This window comes from Myotis myotis, unplaced genomic scaffold, assembly GCF_014108235.1.
Source record: "Myotis myotis isolate mMyoMyo1 unplaced genomic scaffold, mMyoMyo1.p scaffold_m19_p_16, whole genome shotgun sequence".
NCBI classification, from domain to species: Eukaryota; Metazoa; Chordata; class Mammalia; order Chiroptera; family Vespertilionidae; genus Myotis; species Myotis myotis.
Window position 1 is genome coordinate 46,685,869 of NW_023416320.1, and position 18,548 is coordinate 46,704,416.

The window sequence follows — 18,548 nt, forward strand, 5'->3', positions numbered from 1 at the left end:
AAGATTAATCTCTAACCAGTATGGTACTAGCCGATAGAAAATAACAAGAAATTAGATGTGTAGGGACTGGAAAACTGCCATTATTAAGAGATGAAAACCCAAAAGAATCAACTGATAAATTACTACCAATAATAAGAGAAGTCAGTGAAGTAATGAGATATAATATTAGTATACAGAAACTACTAGGTTTTATATTTCAACATAAAAATGAAGAAAATACCCTTTATAAAAGAGAAACACCAAATATAAAATATTTAGCAATAAACCTTAAGATAATAGAAGTATGAGTTCCACAAAGAATAATTTAAAATACTACTAAAAGACAAATGAACACTTCTTCAAATGGAAATATATCTCATATTCTTGGATAGTTAGACTTAGCATATTAAGGTTTTAAGTTCCTTAAGTTAATTACGAATATAATGTTTCATTTTTACAATTATAATAGTCTTTTTAAAAAATCAGACAAGCTAATTTTAAAGTTCATATGAAAAAATATCACACAGGGATAACCAGAAAAGATAGTAAAAGAAGCAGAATGAAGTAAGCTACCCTACTAGATATTAAAATATCATAAAATCTCAATATTTAAAACAGGTATTGACACAAGGATAGTCATAATAATGGAACAAAAGGGAAAGTTCAGAATAAGCTCAAATACAAAAGAGAATATGGTAAAAGTATTGTCCCAGTTCAGTGGGAAGAAAAGTCAGTAAAGGATGGTGAGACAGCTACATAGCTATGTTAACAAACAAAAAATAAAGTGAAATCCATATGTCACACCACTCATCAGGATAAATTCCAAACAAGTAAGAGATTTAAAATTTTAAATGAAACCACAAAAGCTCTGGTGGAAACATGGAAAATTCCCATTTTACTTTGGGGTGAGATTGGGCCTTGTTAACTGTGACTACAAATCTAGAGATCATAAAGAAAAGATTTGTAAATTAAACTACATTTACAAAATAATTCTTCACATCAGAAGACTCTTTGAAAGGATAAAAAGACGGACATGATTATTAGGGAGGGTTGGGGCTAGTCTCCTTTAGAGAGTTACTGGAAATTGTTTAAGAAAAGAAAAAGACCAATCATCTTACCGACTTCTGCGCATGGGCCACGAAGTTTCAATCGCACTGTACGTGCGCGCCCACACGTGGTATTTTGTGGAAGAGCCACATCAAGGGGCCAAAGAGCCGCATGTGGCTCGCGAGCCGCAGTTTGCCGACCACTGATCTAGTAGATAAGTTGACCAGGCATATAAACAGTTCACAAAAAGGCAGTGCTAATGATTCTTAGTTATATGAAAAGATGCTCACTCTTACTCATTATAAGAGAAAAGCCAGTGAGAACCACAGAGGGGATTATCTTTCACCCCTAACCAATTAAAAACCAAAAAGTGAGATAACATACTCAATTGGAGGAACTATGGGAAAACAGGAAAATATCTTAGAGGGAACTTAAGTGCAATGTGATACCTAGAGAAGTCAATTTAGTGTCTATTACAATTAAAATTGCATTTCAAAAATTACATATAACATAGTTGCATTAAGTTCTCTTTTTGTAATTGTAAATTTGGGAAGGAAATCATTTAAGAATTCCTGGTAAGAGAATATTTAAAGTAATATGGCATTTCCTCAAGTTTTATCTCAGTTTAGTGTAAAAAAATGTTCTAAAATTGATTGTGTATTTTTTTATAGCCTGAACCGCCAAAGAAACCATCTAATTGGAGAAGAAAACATGAGGAATTCATTGCCACCATAAGAGCAGCTAAAGGCCTGGACCAGGCCCTTAAAGAGGGGGGCAAGCTTCCTCCTCCTCCTCCACCTTCGTACGATCCTGGTATATGCCTGTTGTTGACAGTTCTGCTCATGTGGGGATAACATATTGGTAGAATTTTTATAAATTTTAAGTTGTTATTAAACTGAACCCGTAATAATGGAACGTGATGAAGCATAATCTTTAAAAGTTTTGCCTCAAAGTAATGTTGATAACAAGCATTTAGGCTTATTAATATACATCAGTGTTGAACATAGAAATGCATTATCTTTTCATCTCAGTACTTCTATTTAAACATTATAATATCATTTTAAAAACTATTGTAGTAACTATTAAATTTTAACATTCTAGGAAATATTTTAATCATGCTCACTGTGAATTGAAATGTAGTCATTCAGTAAAATTCACACAGTGATGTTGCTTAGTTCTTTGGAATCTTCTCATCTGGGAAGGAAGAAAACCATAATATTGCTTCAAAAATATACAGTTCGTGTGAGGAAATTACCATATAAACCGATATACCTAAATATGCCCTAAACTCATGCATTACATTTTTTTCAGTGAGTGGGTAAAAGTTGCTTGTTATTGTTATAAAAAACAAAAACAAAAACAAGGCAGGATGCTGGCCACCCCATTTGAGTTGTTACGATACTAAAAGGTTTAAAACAGCACAGCTGACATTTTGATATTGATGATTACAGTAGCCTGAAGAGGTAGTTATTTTAATGTAATAAGTTAACTGCATGAAAATTGTGTTAGTATTCTAGATTTGGATTTATTTCTTTGTAAAGAGAAATTTCTTTAGAAAATATAGATATGATCATTTTTAATGTTTTATTATAGAAAAGAAGTTGGCAAACTATTTCTATAAGGGCCAGATAGTAAATATCTTAGGCTTTGCAGGCAACACTCAGCTCTGTTGCCCCTACTACAAGAAATCAACCACAGACAATATGTAACTAAATGGGTATAGCTGTCTTCTAATAAAACTTTATTTATCAAAACAGGCAACTGGCAGAATGGATTTGGCCTAGGGGCCCTAGTTTGCCAGCCTCTGTTGTAGAGTAATTAACTTTAATGTTAGGTTTGTTTCTGGGATGACCCAACTAGGTTTGGGTCTCTTAATTCTCCCTAAATTTTCCCCATGTAGTTGAATTTTCTGTTTTGGAGGAATTTGTATATCACGTCTTTTTCAACATAGCTATATTTCTCATGTTTACATAAGTAAGAGAGCAAGACTTCCAGTAGTTGAGCATGATTTGGGCTATAGAAATTTTAAAATCTCTTAGTTTTGACAAAACAACTTCTTTGTTATTAGAAATTTTAGACCTACTCACTAATTAGCAGGACAAATTTCTGAGCTTCAAATGAGTATAAATTTAAAGGTAAACTCCTATAGAAAAGTAAACTTGAAATAAGTTGAGATTTTTTTTTTGACACTGCTAAATTTTTACATTCATGTCTTTTCAGTGTCTCAGTTGAGATCTTTTATAGTACTACAAAATTTAGTTCAGCATGGGATAATTTGAAGATTTAATTTTAAAATAAATTTTATTTATAGTATACATTGCATTTTAGAATATTTTATCATGGAAGCATTTGCTCTTAAATTTGAATGGATGTTCCACCATGGAATCATGCCATTGGGCTGAATTAATTATGTTGAGATATCTTGCTTTACTTCTTTCATCTGTTGGGACCTCTAAAAGAAAATAAATACAGAGTTGATAAACTGTTTTATGACAGTTTTCCTCTAATTGAAATACAGTATTTTAATAGATGATCCTAAATTTTAAAATATATTTTGAATGTAATGTGCTATTACTGCTAAATTAGTCTAACTTAAAAATATGTATATATGATAAAAACATGGCATTATAGAGGTAAAAAGAAATAACATTTTTCCTCCACTTCATATTTGTATCGAGGATTTATCTTTTTTTCCCCTTCAAATTTGATTCTAAGCTGGGAGAACATTGGACTTTATCATATACCAGAGGCCCGATGCACGAAATTCATGCAAGGGCCTTCGCCCCCACTGCCGTGGCGGCCACCTCTGCCTCGGCGCCTGCCTGCCGAGGCTTTGTCCGGAAGGAAGGACATCCGAAAGGATGTCTGGTCTAATTAGCATAATATGCTTTTATTATTATAGACTAGCACACTTTTTGCTTAAACATCTTTATACTAAGTTTGGATAAGTCAGGTTGAGTGGTTATAAGGAAATGAGAGATTTTGTTTATTAAATGTTATTTATGCTTATGTCTTCATATAAACTTATAATTCATATGTCTTATTTAAAGTATTGTGTTATTAATTGCTTCTTTTTTTTTTTGCTTTAGATTATATTCAATGTCCATATTGCCAGAGGAGATTTAATGAAAATGCAGCTGATAGACATATAAATTTCTGTAAAGAACAGGCAGCACGTATTAGTAATAAAAGCAAATTTTCTACTGATGCCAAAGGCAAAGCGACTTCTCGGACACAGGTGAAATGCGCTACTTAATCATTTCTACAAAATGAGAAAATGACTTTTTCAAGTTAACTGTTTTATGTTTATGCTTTATAGAACATGTAAGTATCATTTTCTGACCTGCTAAAATTTATGTATTACTGTTCAGGGATTTAGTAATAAATTTGAATGGCTAATTGAAAACAAATAATTACAATTAATCAATTTGAAATGGACTTGAGTTAGTAGAGACTTGTAAGTATATAGATTTTGAAGTAGTATTAGGAAATATGTAAGAAAATAAGTTAAAAATTGGTGAAGCAGATGCAGAGGAAACCAGAGGTGATAGAGGAGTAAGAAAATGCCAGTCAATTCCTCATTGAAAATCATGTAAGTGTTGCTCTGGCTGGTGTGGGTCAGTTTGTTGGAGCGTCATCCTGTGTACTGGAAGGTGTGTGTACTGGAAGGTGGCTTGTTAGAGTCCTGGTCAGGGCACAAGCCTAGGTTGTGGGTTCAGTCTCCAGTCAGGGCATGTACAGGAGGCAACGAATCAATGTTTCTCTCTCTCTCCCTCTCCAGCCCCTTCCCTCTCCCCTTCACCTCCCTCTCTCCTTCTCTAAAATCAATTATTTAAAAAAAATCATGTAAGAACTGAATGTTTCCATGTTACATATGAGTAATGTTTCCATGTTATGTATGAGTAATGCTCATGAGGGAGTGAATGTAGGGTCAAATCCAAATTACTAATTTTAGCCTTTATTTCTTCATTTGTGCAGTGGTGATTTCCATGAGTATTGTGAGAAGCAGATGGAATAACTTATGTGAAAGCATTACAAACTATTAACCATAGAACAATTTCGTTTTTGAAATTGATTTTTACAGTACTATTGGTTTTCTTTAAGCATATTGGAAGTATGAAAATGTCATACTTCCAAGCAAATTTCATTTTTTTTTATAAAGCTTTCATTTGTAAATAATTTTTTCAGTACTATAAATCTAGCAGGTAATAAATCCATTTCTCTTGTTACTTACAAATAAAATATTGAATTAAAAGACTCCATTACAATTGGGGTCGTCTTGAGAGAATTTTTTCATTGAATTTTTGTTAATATTGGAAGTAGAGCACATCATTATTACCGTCACCGTGGGGAAAGAACAGTGACTCATTTTGAATGATTTCCCAAACAGATGTCAAACGCATATCTTACATATAAACAGTTAAGACCGTAATACGATTTTTTGTTTCAAGAATAAAATAATCAGCAGAGCAAAGGAAATACAATAGAACATGTATATGCAACAACTTTGTTCCAAATGATTGATAAATGTGAAATCCAAGTAGTTGATTTTCTCACCTTAAATCAGTGTTAATTCCATGCCCAGTTGTGTATGTTCATTTTAGTTTAACCCCATATTTTCTTTCTTTTTAAAAATATATATTTTTATTGATTTCAGAGAGGAAGGGAGAGGGAGAGAGAGAAACATCAATGGTAAGAGAGAATCATGGATCGGCTTACTCCTGCACGCCCCCCAGTGGGGATCAAGCCCGAAATCCGGGCATGTGCCCTGATAGGAATCGAACCATGACCTCCTTGTTCATAGGTTGACGTTCAACCACTGAACCATGCCGGCGGGGCCATATTTTTTTGTTTCTATTCATTCAACAAGTTTTTATTGAATACCCTGTTCGAGTCAGACACTGTAGCAAGTACTGAGTGTATATTAGTAGACTAAATACAATACTTTTTCTAAAGAGGTTTAGATGCATCCTTGTCATATTTAGCAGCTGTATTTTCATCAGCATGCAGTATTATCAGTCCTGAGCATTTTTAGTGCTTACTTGAAAAATCATTCCAAATAGTACCTTCTGCCAATTTATAAGAAACTAGCGGCCCAGTGCATGAATTCATGCACCTTGAAAGGAACTGTGGGCCATGAGGCTGTGGTAGGCACAGGGGCTGGTCTCAGCCCATCCTCTGGGCCCCTGCCTGGCCCCTTTTGCCGCAGCCTCCGGTCCCTTGTCTGCCTGCAGCCCTGCTCCTGCTGCCGCCGCTCCCACATGCTGACGGCGCCGGCCCCGTTCGAACCCGCTTATGGCGTGGAGCAATTGGGGCCGGCGCCAGCAGCGGGTGCAAGTGGTGGCTGCTGCCCTGATCACCCCTCAGGAGCAGGGGGAGGTGGAGAAGCCCTCAGGGGTCATCAGGGCCATCAGCCGCCACTTGCACCTGCTGATGGTGCTAAGTGATTGGAACTGGAACCAGGCACTGGCAGTGGGTGTGAGCGGCGGCTCTGGCGCTGGCAGCGACTGGCGCCCGCCTTGGTCTGGCATCCCCGCTCACCTGCTCCACCATCCTATAGTGACCGATTGTTCCATCGTTTGGTCTATTTGCATATTAGCCTTTTATTATATAGGATTAATGTCTTCCATGTTCTTTAAGCTTTTCCATTCAAAAAAGTCTTCGTAAGTATAAATATTTTGCTAAGGAAATTTACTTGAGTTGTGATCAGCATAAAAAAACATGAAATAATCAGCACCTACCAAATACTTAATGAATGAAAGAAATAATATATTGACTATACTTGTATTAAAAGACAATTATTTTGTCCTTTTGAATGAACTTACACAAAATTGTTGATAGCTAGTCATCCTGAAAGCCTTTCTGACACTGGTAGAATCCGGCTAGATGTTGTGGGATAGATAAAATGCAGCTCAGTGCGGAAAGAGTCCCATTATCTAGGGCAGGGGAACAGCAACCTACTGAGAGGCAGATGAATATGCTTTAAACAAAAGGCACTCAGAGTAGTAGGAGGATTCACAAAGGAAACTAACCTGACTCTTGTTGAAAGTAACAGGAGCTATTAGAGGAGATAGATAAGGTTGGGCCTTAGGTTGGTTCCTAGGGACCTCAGGAAGCAATAAAATTGAGTAAAACCATAGAAGGCCCAATCTAGAGAGCAGAAAAGCAAAGCACCGTTTGAAAGGCATATTCTGCCTTTTTTCAATTTCTAATCCATTAAGTTTAATAAATTCTGAAGTGGCGTAAAAATCTGTAGTGCTCAATATATAGTTTTACCAGGCCCTTCCTGCCTGTACTCAACCTGAAGGCTTGACCTCTCACTATGCAATGTGCCCCCCTTCGTGTATGCAGCTCATGAGGGGATCACCAATTCTGTTTCTTAATTCAGTTTTATGGGCCCTGTTTTTAGTAGACATGTCTCTGGTATTTTGACAAATTTTTTTACGTGTTGTTTTCATATTTATTTTAAAATCTTTTCTAATATCTTCATTGGTATTTTAGTGGGAGACATTCGAACAGATGCCCTTTTATTTTTTTATTTTATTTTAAAAATATTTTTATTGATTTTTTAGAGAGAAGAAGGGAGAGGAAGAGAAAGAAACATCTGTGAGAGGGAAACATCGATTGGCTGCCTCCTGCACGCCCCTTACTGGGGGAGTGAGGCAGTAGCCCAGGCATGTGCACTGACTTGGAATCCAACCGGCAACCTCAGGGTGCATGGGACAACGCCCAACCAGCTGAGCCACACAGATGCCCTTTTAAACCAGAAACACCTCAGCCCTGGCAGGTTGCTCAGTTGGTCAGAGTGTTGTCCCGAAATGCCAAGGTTGCAGGTTCGATCTCCAGTCGGGGCATATCCATGAATCAACCAGTGAATGCATAAGTAAGTGGAACAACAAATTGATGTTTCTCACTGCTTCCTTTCTCTCTCTAAAAATCAGTTAAAAAAACCCAAACAAGCCCTAACCGGTTTGGTTCAGTGGATAGAGCGTCACCCTGAGGACTCAAGGGTCTCAGGTTCGATTCTGGTCAAGGGCATGTACCTTGGTTGCGGGCACATCCCGGTGGGGAGTGTGCAGGAGGCAGCTGATTGATGTTTCTCTCTCATTGATTTTTCTAACTCTCTATCCCTCTCCCTTCCTCTCTGTAAAAAGTCAATAAAATATATAAAAAACAAAAACAAAAACAAAAAAACCCAAACAAACCAGAAAGACTTCTCAGGTTTTTAAAGAAACTGTCTAAGGCAGTGGTTCTCAACCTTCCTAATGTCACGACCCTTTAATACAGTTCCTCATGTTGTGGTGACCCCCAACCATAAAATTATTTTCGTTGCTACTTCATAACCGTAATTTTGCTACTGTTATGAATCGTAAATAAATATCTGATATGCAGGATGTATTTTCATTGTTACAAAGTGAACATAATTAAAGCATAGTGATTAATCAAAAAAACAATATGTAATTATATATATGTTTTCCGATGGTCTTAGGTGACCCCTGTGAAAGGGTCGTTCGACCCCAAAGGGGTCAAGACCCACAGGTTGAGAACCACTGGTCCAAGGCTTATCTCCAGGGTCTTCCAGTCATTTGTTCATCTGATAGTTATTGAAGGTTTTCTATTTGCCAAGTGCTCAAGAAATTTTAGTGTCTGGCATAATAGTTCCAAATGTGCATGGTATTTGAGTGTGTGTGTATGAGACCCTTTTATCAAGATTTTTTTTTAAAGGTCATATACTGAATTTCAGAGAGTTATAATGTTTGACTTTAAAATTTGTGTTTAGCTAGCAACATTTTAGTAGTGCTACTATATTATAAAATATGATTTGACTTTTGAAAATCAGGCTTAAAACCCATTTTCAGAAAATGTTCTAAGCAGTCTACTGCATTAGGCTAACTCAAGTATACACGCAATGCAGTCATCACCTTATAGTGAAGCATTGGCTGGCACTGAGGTGGCCTGAGTCTTCATTTCCGTTCTGTTGTTAAGTTGGAGTGTAAACCTGGGCAAGTTCATTTCTTTATATCAGATCAGGTGGTTGATAAGATACTTTTGTATTTAGTAAATGAGCAAAATTTGGATCATAAGAGACAGTGAAATAAAATTAATAGTGATATCCCTTGAGAGAGTGGAGCACAAATAAAAATAACATAAGCGGATGTGCCCTGTTCTTTCTTTTCTTTTTTTTTTTTTAAATATATTTTATTGATTTTCCACAGAGGGGAAAGGAGAGGGATAGAGAGTTAGAAACATCCATGAGAGAGAAACATGGATCAGCTGCCTCCTGCACACCCCCTACTGGGAATGTGCCCGCAACTATGGTACATGCCCTTGACCGGAATCGAACCTGGGACCTTTCAGTCAGCAGGCCGACGCTCTATCCACTGAGCCAAACCAGTCAGGGCTGCCCTGTTCTTTCTTAACCCACATCCCCATTCCTCTGATGTGGTCTGGTGGGACGGGAAGCCAGACTTGGCTGTCTCTTCACATTGGGGCATCCCGAAGGCGGCTCTTGTAAACCTGTCTGGGCTGATATGTAATCTTAGGCATTTTGATCGGGAAATGTGACTGGAGTATACATATGAAATATAAAACCACACCCAGGAGCATGTTATATCCTGACCTTTAAAAGTCGCTCCACCCAGTGAGAAGCATTGGGTGTCTAAGTTTTTCTGTTAATACTTGCTTGGTGTTTAGAATCTAACATTGAGGAAATATTTCCCACTAAGCCTTTCCCCTGTGAACTGGGAAAGTTGCTCTTTGTTTATTTTAGAAATGGAACATCTTAGCCAAACTTCCAGTCCAGCAGTTTTGAGAAGGAACATTTTGGGAAACCTCTCTCTGAGGGGACACTTTCTAATCTACACTTTCTTACTTTGGGCAACAGTAAGGAATAAAAGGATTGCTCATTGAAGGGAATAAAATAATGGTTGTGAAATAATAGTTTACAATTGATATTAAAGATGATGATGAAATAATTTATTTTCATTATTTTAGTATAAGCCGCCTGCTCTTAAAAAGTCCAATTCTCCTGGGACTCTGTCATCGGGATCTTCACGATTACCACAGCCAAGTGGCACCAGCAAAACTGTTGTAGGTAATGAGAGCCATGAAATAATTCGCTTCCATTCTTTGTTGTTATTTATAGTGTTGGTAGAGAAGAAAATGAAGATAGTGTTCTATTCAGATCATTAAAATAGATTTATAATTAGTTAAGAGATAGGGAGGGTAAAAATAAAGTTACTTTCAGTAGCTTTTACTTTATATCAGTGGTTCTCAACCTTCCTAATGCCGCGGCCCTTTAATACAGTTCCTCATGTTGTGGTGACCCCCAATTTCATTGTTACAAATTGAACATAATTAAAGCATAGTGATCAATCACAAAACCAATATGTAATTATATATGTGTTTTCCGATGGCCTTAGGCGACCCCTGTGAAAGGGTCATTCGACCCCCCAAAGGGGTCGTGACCCACAGGTTGGGAACCACTGCTTTAGATGTTTTAAAGTCCTTTTTTAAGCTTCAGTGATTATCCTTGATGTTGTTAATGATACAGCATTTGTTCAGAATAGTCAACCAAGTTCTTTTCTTGATTCTTTGACTATTTTTCCCTCATTTCAACCTATACTGCTCTGAACTTGATAGTTGTTCTTAAAAGACAAATGTTTAATGGTTAGAAGACAATATTGACTACTGAAGTGCACTTTTATTTGTATGTAAATTATAAGAAATATGGAAATTAGAAATGAAGGATACTAGATGTTCCCTGGAAATTTTATTTTTTTAAGAAAAATAATTCTTAGTTGATAATGAGTTTAGATTTATTGCCAGTAATTCATTATTTTCCTTGTCAGATGCTAATTTATGTGATTTCTTTTTCAGAGTTTCATTAAAACTAATACTTTTTTATTGTAAGGTGTCTCTTCAGGTAGAATGTCTTCAGTTAGCAGCTCGTTGGGAAACAAACTTCAAACCTTATCTCCCTCGCATAAAGGGATAGCGGCCCCTCATGTAGGGTAGGTTAACATTGAACCTAATTCATTAGTGACATATAGATGTATAAATAACACTAAGGTTTATTTTGTTTAGATAATTGGCTTTTTCATTAACCTTAATTTTCTTCTAAGTTCACTTGTCTGTTAATATTGCTGCTCAGGACCACACTGAATTCTGGCGAGGCTCTAAATTAGTATACTCACTTTGGAAGGAAGTCTGCCTAACATTTATTAAGAGGCTTAAAGTATTCCTATTTTTGATTGAATAATTTTACTCGGGGAATCTAGCTAAGGAAATCATTTGAAATACTGAAGATTTTTGTAGTAACCATGATTTAGTAAGCATTATGTATCAGGCACTGTGCTAGACATTTTACACACATTTTTATTAAAATCACCCTACTACTGTATCATGAGAGGGTCCGAGAAGCAAAGTAATTTGTTCAAAGCTGCATAGCTGTTAAAAGTTAGAAACAGGGTACAGACCAGGGTCTCTTTAGCTCTAAACATTGGTGTCTTTTCATGTTTTTATTACAATGTAAAAAAATATAAAACCACCTAAATATGTCTAGCTTTGTTTGAAGAGCAGATGTTGAAAGTTTACAAAGGGATATTATGCAACCATAAACAGATATATAAATCTTAATAAGCTGATTCTGCTATAACACGAGTGAAATGTAGGGTACAAACTCCATATTTGCTATGATAGAAGGTAGAAAAATAGATATAGACAAAAAAGACCAGATATGCTGAAATAGTAAAAATGGGTGATTCTTTTCCATTTATTTAATAGTAAGTACTTTTTATTTTTCTACGGTTTTATAAACATGGTTTTCAGTAAAGTAGCATAAGTAAGCTTTCAATAATTATGTTACGGTGGGGAAATTATTGATAACACTAGAGATTTTAATAGAAGGCCTGGTAGTCCACTAAACTCAATTTCTCTTCCATTTTGATGTCAGAAAATGAAGGATTACCATGTGGTCATTAGAATGCAGGTTGACGTCTACATCTTTAGAAATGCCGATAAGGTTGGTATAGGAAATATAGCCCATATTACTTTCAGATATAGGTTATCACTTCAGTTTTTATGTAAGAAATATACTAGTATATTAGGGTAAATATAAAATGAGAATAATTGCCTTTTGTGTCCTAATTTGGATTATGTAGAAAGTGCAAGAACTAAAAGGAATTTAATTTCTTTTGGAGAAAAAGAAGAACAATCAACTAACAACATCTGATTAGTTAAATGTTCTTTTCTTTTTGTTGGGCTTCCAAAGAGAAGAGACAGGTTATCCTTAAGAAAGAGAGAGGTTATCAGTAGAACAAGTGGTTGAAAAGTAAAAGGTTCTCAGCTTCCAGTGCTAAAACGGATTTTTTTCTTGCTTCTCTACTGATTTTATTTTAATAACTGAAGTAAAGACATAGCCATATGTGTTTTAATTTACAAAGCCTTTCTGACCATCTCACCAAGAATTACCTTCCATTTTAGTTTATAGTTTTTGTTTCTAGTGTTATTTATAGTTTCATTTGTGTGTGATTATGAATTAAAAGCTGGTATTTTTAGGACCTCTCCTATCACTCTGGTAATTTAATCATTTGACAATAGTAGTTGCACTGACACCCTGTATTCTTAAATAGGGCGAGTGAAGCTGGTTGGTATCATCAAAAGGGGCACTGACTTTGAATTAGAAAATGAGGCTTCTGGGCCCAACTTTGCTACTAAATAGCTTTATGACTTTGACTTTGTGCCTCTCTCCTTTCTGTCTCACTCGGACCTCATCTGTGGCTCGGCTTAGATCATGACAACTGACCTAAGAAAGTCTGATCAACATTTACATCATCCCTTGGAGAAAACATTTTTACTAACAAGCAAAGATTGTGAGCACACATTTTATGTTATGTACTGCTTACAATATGATGAAGAGTTAATAATTCTGGTTCTCTCACATCATATAAAACTGTCAAACATAACTATTCAAATTCCATTTGTCCATTTATATATGACTAGAGGCCCGGTGCACAAAAATTTTTGCACTCGGGGGGGAGTGGGGGTCCCTCAGCCCGGCCTGTGCCCTCTCGCAGTCTGGGACCCCTCAGGAGATAACGACCTGCTGGCTTAGGCCTGCTCCCGGGTGGCAGAGGGCAGGCCCAATCCCTAGGTGCAGCCCCTGGTCGGGCTCAGAGCAGGGCCGATTGGGGAGTTGGGGCACCGCCCCCTGTCATGCACAGAGCAGGGTGGATTGGGAGGTTGCGATGCCACCCTCAGTCACGCTCAGGGTAGGGCCGATTGGGGGGTTGGGGCACCGCCCCCTGTCACATTTAAGGCAGGGTCGATGGGGAGGTTGCGGCGCCACCCCCTGTCACGCACAGAGCAGGGCCAATCAGGGGGTTGGGGAGCTCCCCCTGTCACGCACAGAGCAGGGCCAATCAGGGGGTTGAGGAGCTCCCCCCGTCACTCACAGAGTAGGGCCGATGGGGGAATTGGGGCACCACCCCCTGTCACACACAGAGCAGGGCGGATCAGGGGGTTGGGGTGCTGCCCTCTATCACCCACAGAGCAGGGCCGATCAGGGGGTTGGGACGCCGCCACTGTCACACTCAGGGCAGGGCTGATGGGCAGGTTATGACTCTACCCCATCACACACAGAGCAGGGCCCGTGGGGGGGGGGGGGGTTGGGGAGCTGCACCCTGTCACACACAGAGCAGGGCTGATCAGGGGGTTGGGGCGCCGCACCCTGTCACACACAGAACTGTAGGGCGATCAGGGGGTTGAGGAGCTCCCCCCTATCAGGCACAGAGCAGGGCTGATTAGGGGGTTGGGGCACCTTCCACTGTAACAGAGCAGGGTGGATAGGGAGGTTGTGGCCCGCCCCCTGTCACACACAGAGCCGCAGGGCGGTCAGAGGGTTTGGGCGCTGCCCCCTATCACGCTGATCCTGGTGCCGGTAGGCCTTCTCTGCTCCGCTGATCCTGGTGCTGGGAGGCATATTACCCTTTTACTATGTAGGATAGAGGCCTGGTGCACGGGTAGGGGCTGGCTGGTTTGCCCTGACGGGTGTCCTGGATCAGGGTGAGGGTCCCCACTGGGGTGCCTGGCCAGCCTGGGTGAGGGGATGATGGCTGTTTGCAGCTGGTCTTACACCCTTCAGGGTCGAGGTCCCCACTGGGGTGCCTGGCCAGCCTGGGTGAGGGGATGATGGCTGTTTGCAGCTGGTCACACACCTTTCAGAGTGGGGGTCCCCACTGGGGTGCCTGGCCAGTCTGGGTGAGGGGCTGAGGGCTGTTTGCAGCTGGTCACACACCCTTCAGAGTGGGGGTCCCCACTGGGGTCCCTGGCCAGTCTGTGTGAGGGGATGATGGCTGTTTGCAGCTGGTCACACACCCTTCAGAGTGGGGGTCCCCACTGGGGTGCCTGGCCAGTCTGGGTGAGGGGCTGAGGGCTGTTTTCAGGCCGACTGAAGCTCCCAACTGCTCCTTTTTTTCTTTTTATTCTGGGCCAGCATTGGCTCTGGCTCCAGCTCTGAGGCTTCTGCTGCTGAAAGAAGGTATCTGGTTTGCTTCGGTTCTATAATCGAAACAATGTATAACTCCAGCTCTGAGATCCCGGGCTTGCTGAAAGCAGGTTTCTGGGGTTTTGTTTAGCTTCTATATTTGTTACAATGTTTCTTAAACTGCAAGCTCAGAGGCCAGCAACGTAGGCGGGGAACGTTGGAGTCCTCCGTCACTGAAGCAAGCAAGCCTCATGTTAGTTACAAGCTGCCTGGCTGCCGGCCGCCATCTTGGCTGGCAGTTAATTTGCATATCGCCCTGATTTGCCAATGGGAAGGGTAGTGGTCATATGCCAATTACCATGTTTCTCTTTTATAGATAGGATACTTACATATTACAGGAGTGCTTTTAGATACGGGGAAGAAAGCGGTGGTGTTTGCTTCTGGCTAATATATTACTATATTAACTGGAACATAACCGTATTACATATATTACACAGAACCATTCATGGCTGCTGTTTAGTGGCAGGCTTCATTCCTTTTTTAGGATTACTGAGGTAACGATCTGTTTGTGCTAGATTATAACCTCTGTGATCACAAAGCTCTGTGTGTGTGCATTGCTTGCAGTTATAACTACAAAGTATTGTATAATGCCTGGCATATAGGCACACAATAAAGTTTTGACAAGTAAATAAAAAAAAGTAATGAATTCATAAATTAGATCCCTCATTTGTCAACCTGTTGGCACATCACAGAATCATGGTGCCAGTATAGATGAAATACATACATGAAGTTTGTATGGCAACTATTATTACCAGTTACAGAGGTGATTCAGGACAGAGTTAAAGGAATTAAGACACCTGGTTAACTGAAATGGTCTAGAAATTGGGCATCTTTTGAGGTTAGTAAAATAGTTTCAGTGACTTGGAATTATTTTAAGCCTACATATATACACAAAGTTTGTTCTGTTCAGCTTTTTATGCATACCAATGATCTGTAATATTTAGCATATATTGGAATCAAACCACAGACAAATTCTTTGTTTTCTAATTAACTTCTCGACAACCTTTGAGTCAACCAATTTTAACAGTTTTTTTTAAGCAAAGCATACACCCAAAGGAAATTTTTCCCTAATCTAGAAGATGACTATCTTTAATTTTTAGAAATTTGAGAAGTATTATGAAATGCAGAGCTTTTAAATAAATATTGCCACATTTGAATTCTGTCACAGAGTTCACAGTCTTGCCGTGGAGAATTGTGTTTTCTTAATGGTTAGTTACCAGCTTAAGTAGATGTTTATCTGATAATTTTCAGTAGCTAAAATATCAAATTTCAAAGCTTTACTTCTGTTCTGTTGCTATGAAAAACAGCAGTTTACCCTGAAACAAAGAATGCATGTAAGGAACATTTCTTAATACAAAAATTGAATTTGGATTTTCATACTTTATATTGACAATAGTAAGAAGTAAATGTCTAGTTTTTAAGTACCTTTTGCATTGCCTGTGGCTGCCTTCCTGCTCTGGTGGCACAGTGGAGCATTTGTGGCAGAGACAGTCTAACCCGCAAAACCTAACCTATTGACTGTCTGACCCTTTTCAGGGAAAGTTAGCCACTCCTTGTCTTAGAACAGTCGTCGGCAAACTGCGGCTCGCGAGCCACATGCGGCTCTTTGGCCCCTTGAGTGTGGCTCTTCCACAAAATACCACATGCAGGCGCGCATGTACAGTGCGATTGAAACTTCGTGGCCCATGCGCAGAAGTCGGTATTTTGTGGAAGAGCCACACTCAAAGGGCCAAAGAGCCGCATGTGGCTCGTGAGCCACAGTTTGCCGACCACTGTTTAGAATAAGTCAATGATTGTAGCATTAGGTATTTATAATTTGAAGGTTAGAATAAGTAAATGATTGTAGACATTAGATACTTATAATTTGAAGGTAGGTGTTTTTAAGTATTCTTCATTTACACCCAAAGATGGAACTGTTATTTTTTTAAGTCATTTGGGCTCTCCAGGAACTTTGGCTATAGATTAGGATTCTATATATCAAACACCAAACTGTTTTTTAACTTTTATTAATCCAACACTTTTTGATGGTTGAATAGGAAGAACAATGATGGATTGAAAATATACTTTCATATTGACTCTGACTAAATCTAGATGCCAATTTAAGGACATGTCATATGAGATTATGTTAAGTTTCATGATCAAATTGACAAAATGCCTGCTATGTGGGAGTGCTTCGTTGGCTTCAAAATCCTCCTTTGTTTTCCTTAGCAGCAGCAAGACTGCTTTTACTGCAGAATGGATTTGTTTATTCCTGCCTTAATTTCTTGTGGACTTTGACTGTAAAATAATTGCCATTACTGAATTGGAGCCTTTAAACAAAAATGGCATTGAAGCACTCTAAAAACATTTAGATTGTTAGTTCCATAATGGGGTACTAGCAGATGATTGAAATTATATTCCTCAAACTTTGTAAATAATTAAAAAATACACCATAAAGTAGATTTGTCATTGTATTTTCCCAACATTTATTAATTCTCAAAGTAACCTCAGAAATAGATAATGTATAAATTCAATATGAAAATCAGCAAAGGTATTTTTTTCATAACTTGAAACATCTAAGGCCCTTGAGGTCAAGGAAAAACATGTACTAGATACAGACTTCCTGGTTTCTATACTCATGTTATTCGCTGCCTTAACTGATGGTTTGCAAGATCAAGAAAGACAGAGAAAACTTCCACCAAAGAGCGATCAGTTGGTTTGAAGTCTTTAAATTCCTTTTGATAATATCATCGCTTTTGCAAAGATTTCTATTTCTTTTCAAATTCCCTTTATCTTGTTGTTACTTTGACAAACTCCAGTGCTACTGGAGGTAGAGGCACAGAAATAGGAGGTTTGATAGAAAAGGGGATAGGAGTACGGAAGTGTTTACACCAAAATAAATATGAAGATGGCACATGAGAAATGTCTGTTATATCCTAGGTCTGGGTACTTTAGGGAAAGATTTAAGTATTTGAAAGTCTTTTATAAACTAATATTTAAAAAATTTATTAATTACTCCAATATTGACTTTTATTACATAGTGTTTTAAAATATATGTATAAATAAGATTTTATATGTATACTAGAGGCCTGATGCATGAAATTTGTATAAGAGTAGGCCTTCCTTCCCCTGGCTGCTGGTACCAGCTTCCCTCTGGCACCCGGGACCTGGGACCTGGGCTTCCCTCGCAGTTCCGGCTTCATCTGAAAGGTTGTCCGGAAGGACATCCGGTCTAATTAGCATTTTACGCTTTTATTATAGATATTTACAATAATATATGTAAATGTAAATTACATATAACATATTTATATGTATACATTTTTATATAGGTAATATTTTGATTATATTATTGAAATTTATAAATTTAGTTTTTGTCTGGTTATATCTTGATATGAACATAGTGAAAAGTAGCAAATAATAGCAGAATGTAAGTTTACATGATTTTTCATTTAAGACTAATATTTACTTACATTTAGCCTAAGTAACATTTTAATTGTGTGTGTTTATGTATATACATACATATACATATATATATTTGTATAGGTAGATAAATAAATCAATTGACTTGAATTTAAAACAGGTATATGGCATGATAAATCATCATCAGAACCTGCATTTCTATTAGGCAGTCATCTTATATGTGCAAAAGTGGTGATATTATCAAAAGGAATTGAAAGACTTCAATCTAAATGATCGCTCTTAAAATACTGGCAGTCATCTTATATATGGAATATATGGAATATTTCCATTAATTACCTCTAGATTTGTATTAGATTTTATACATCTCCTTTCTGAAAATGAACTTGTTGTATCATATGTAAGATCTGAGTAGTTCTTATATTAAAGGAATCTGACTTAAAAATGCAATTTAAATTTTTCTACATTTTAATTTTTATTAAATTTATTCTGAGAAAGAAAATAAAATCTTTCATTCCTTATTCTAAATTCAGATACAGTTTGTTAAAATAACAGTTGGAACACTAATGTTTTGATCATT

General features: G+C 37.9%; 1 protein-coding gene across 5 annotated transcripts in view; it reads left to right on the plus strand.

Moving 5' to 3' along the window:
- ZC2HC1A (zinc finger C2HC-type containing 1A) overlaps nt 1-18,548 on the plus strand; it is a 59,972-nt gene that overhangs the window by 17,081 nt on the left and 24,343 nt on the right. For all 5 annotated transcript variants that reach the window (XR_004972559.1, XM_036338750.1, XM_036338748.1 and 2 more), the window contains exons 4-7: nt 1,698-1,839; nt 4,116-4,264; nt 10,021-10,120; nt 10,940-11,039. Coding sequence is in view for 4 of the 5 variants with exons in the window: in XM_036338750.1 (XP_036194643.1) it covers nt 1,698-1,839; nt 4,116-4,264; nt 10,021-10,120; nt 10,940-11,039 (491 nt within the window). In the remaining variant the exon portion in view is untranslated. The remainder of the gene's footprint in view (nt 1-1,697; nt 1,840-4,115; nt 4,265-10,020; nt 10,121-10,939; nt 11,040-18,548) is intronic.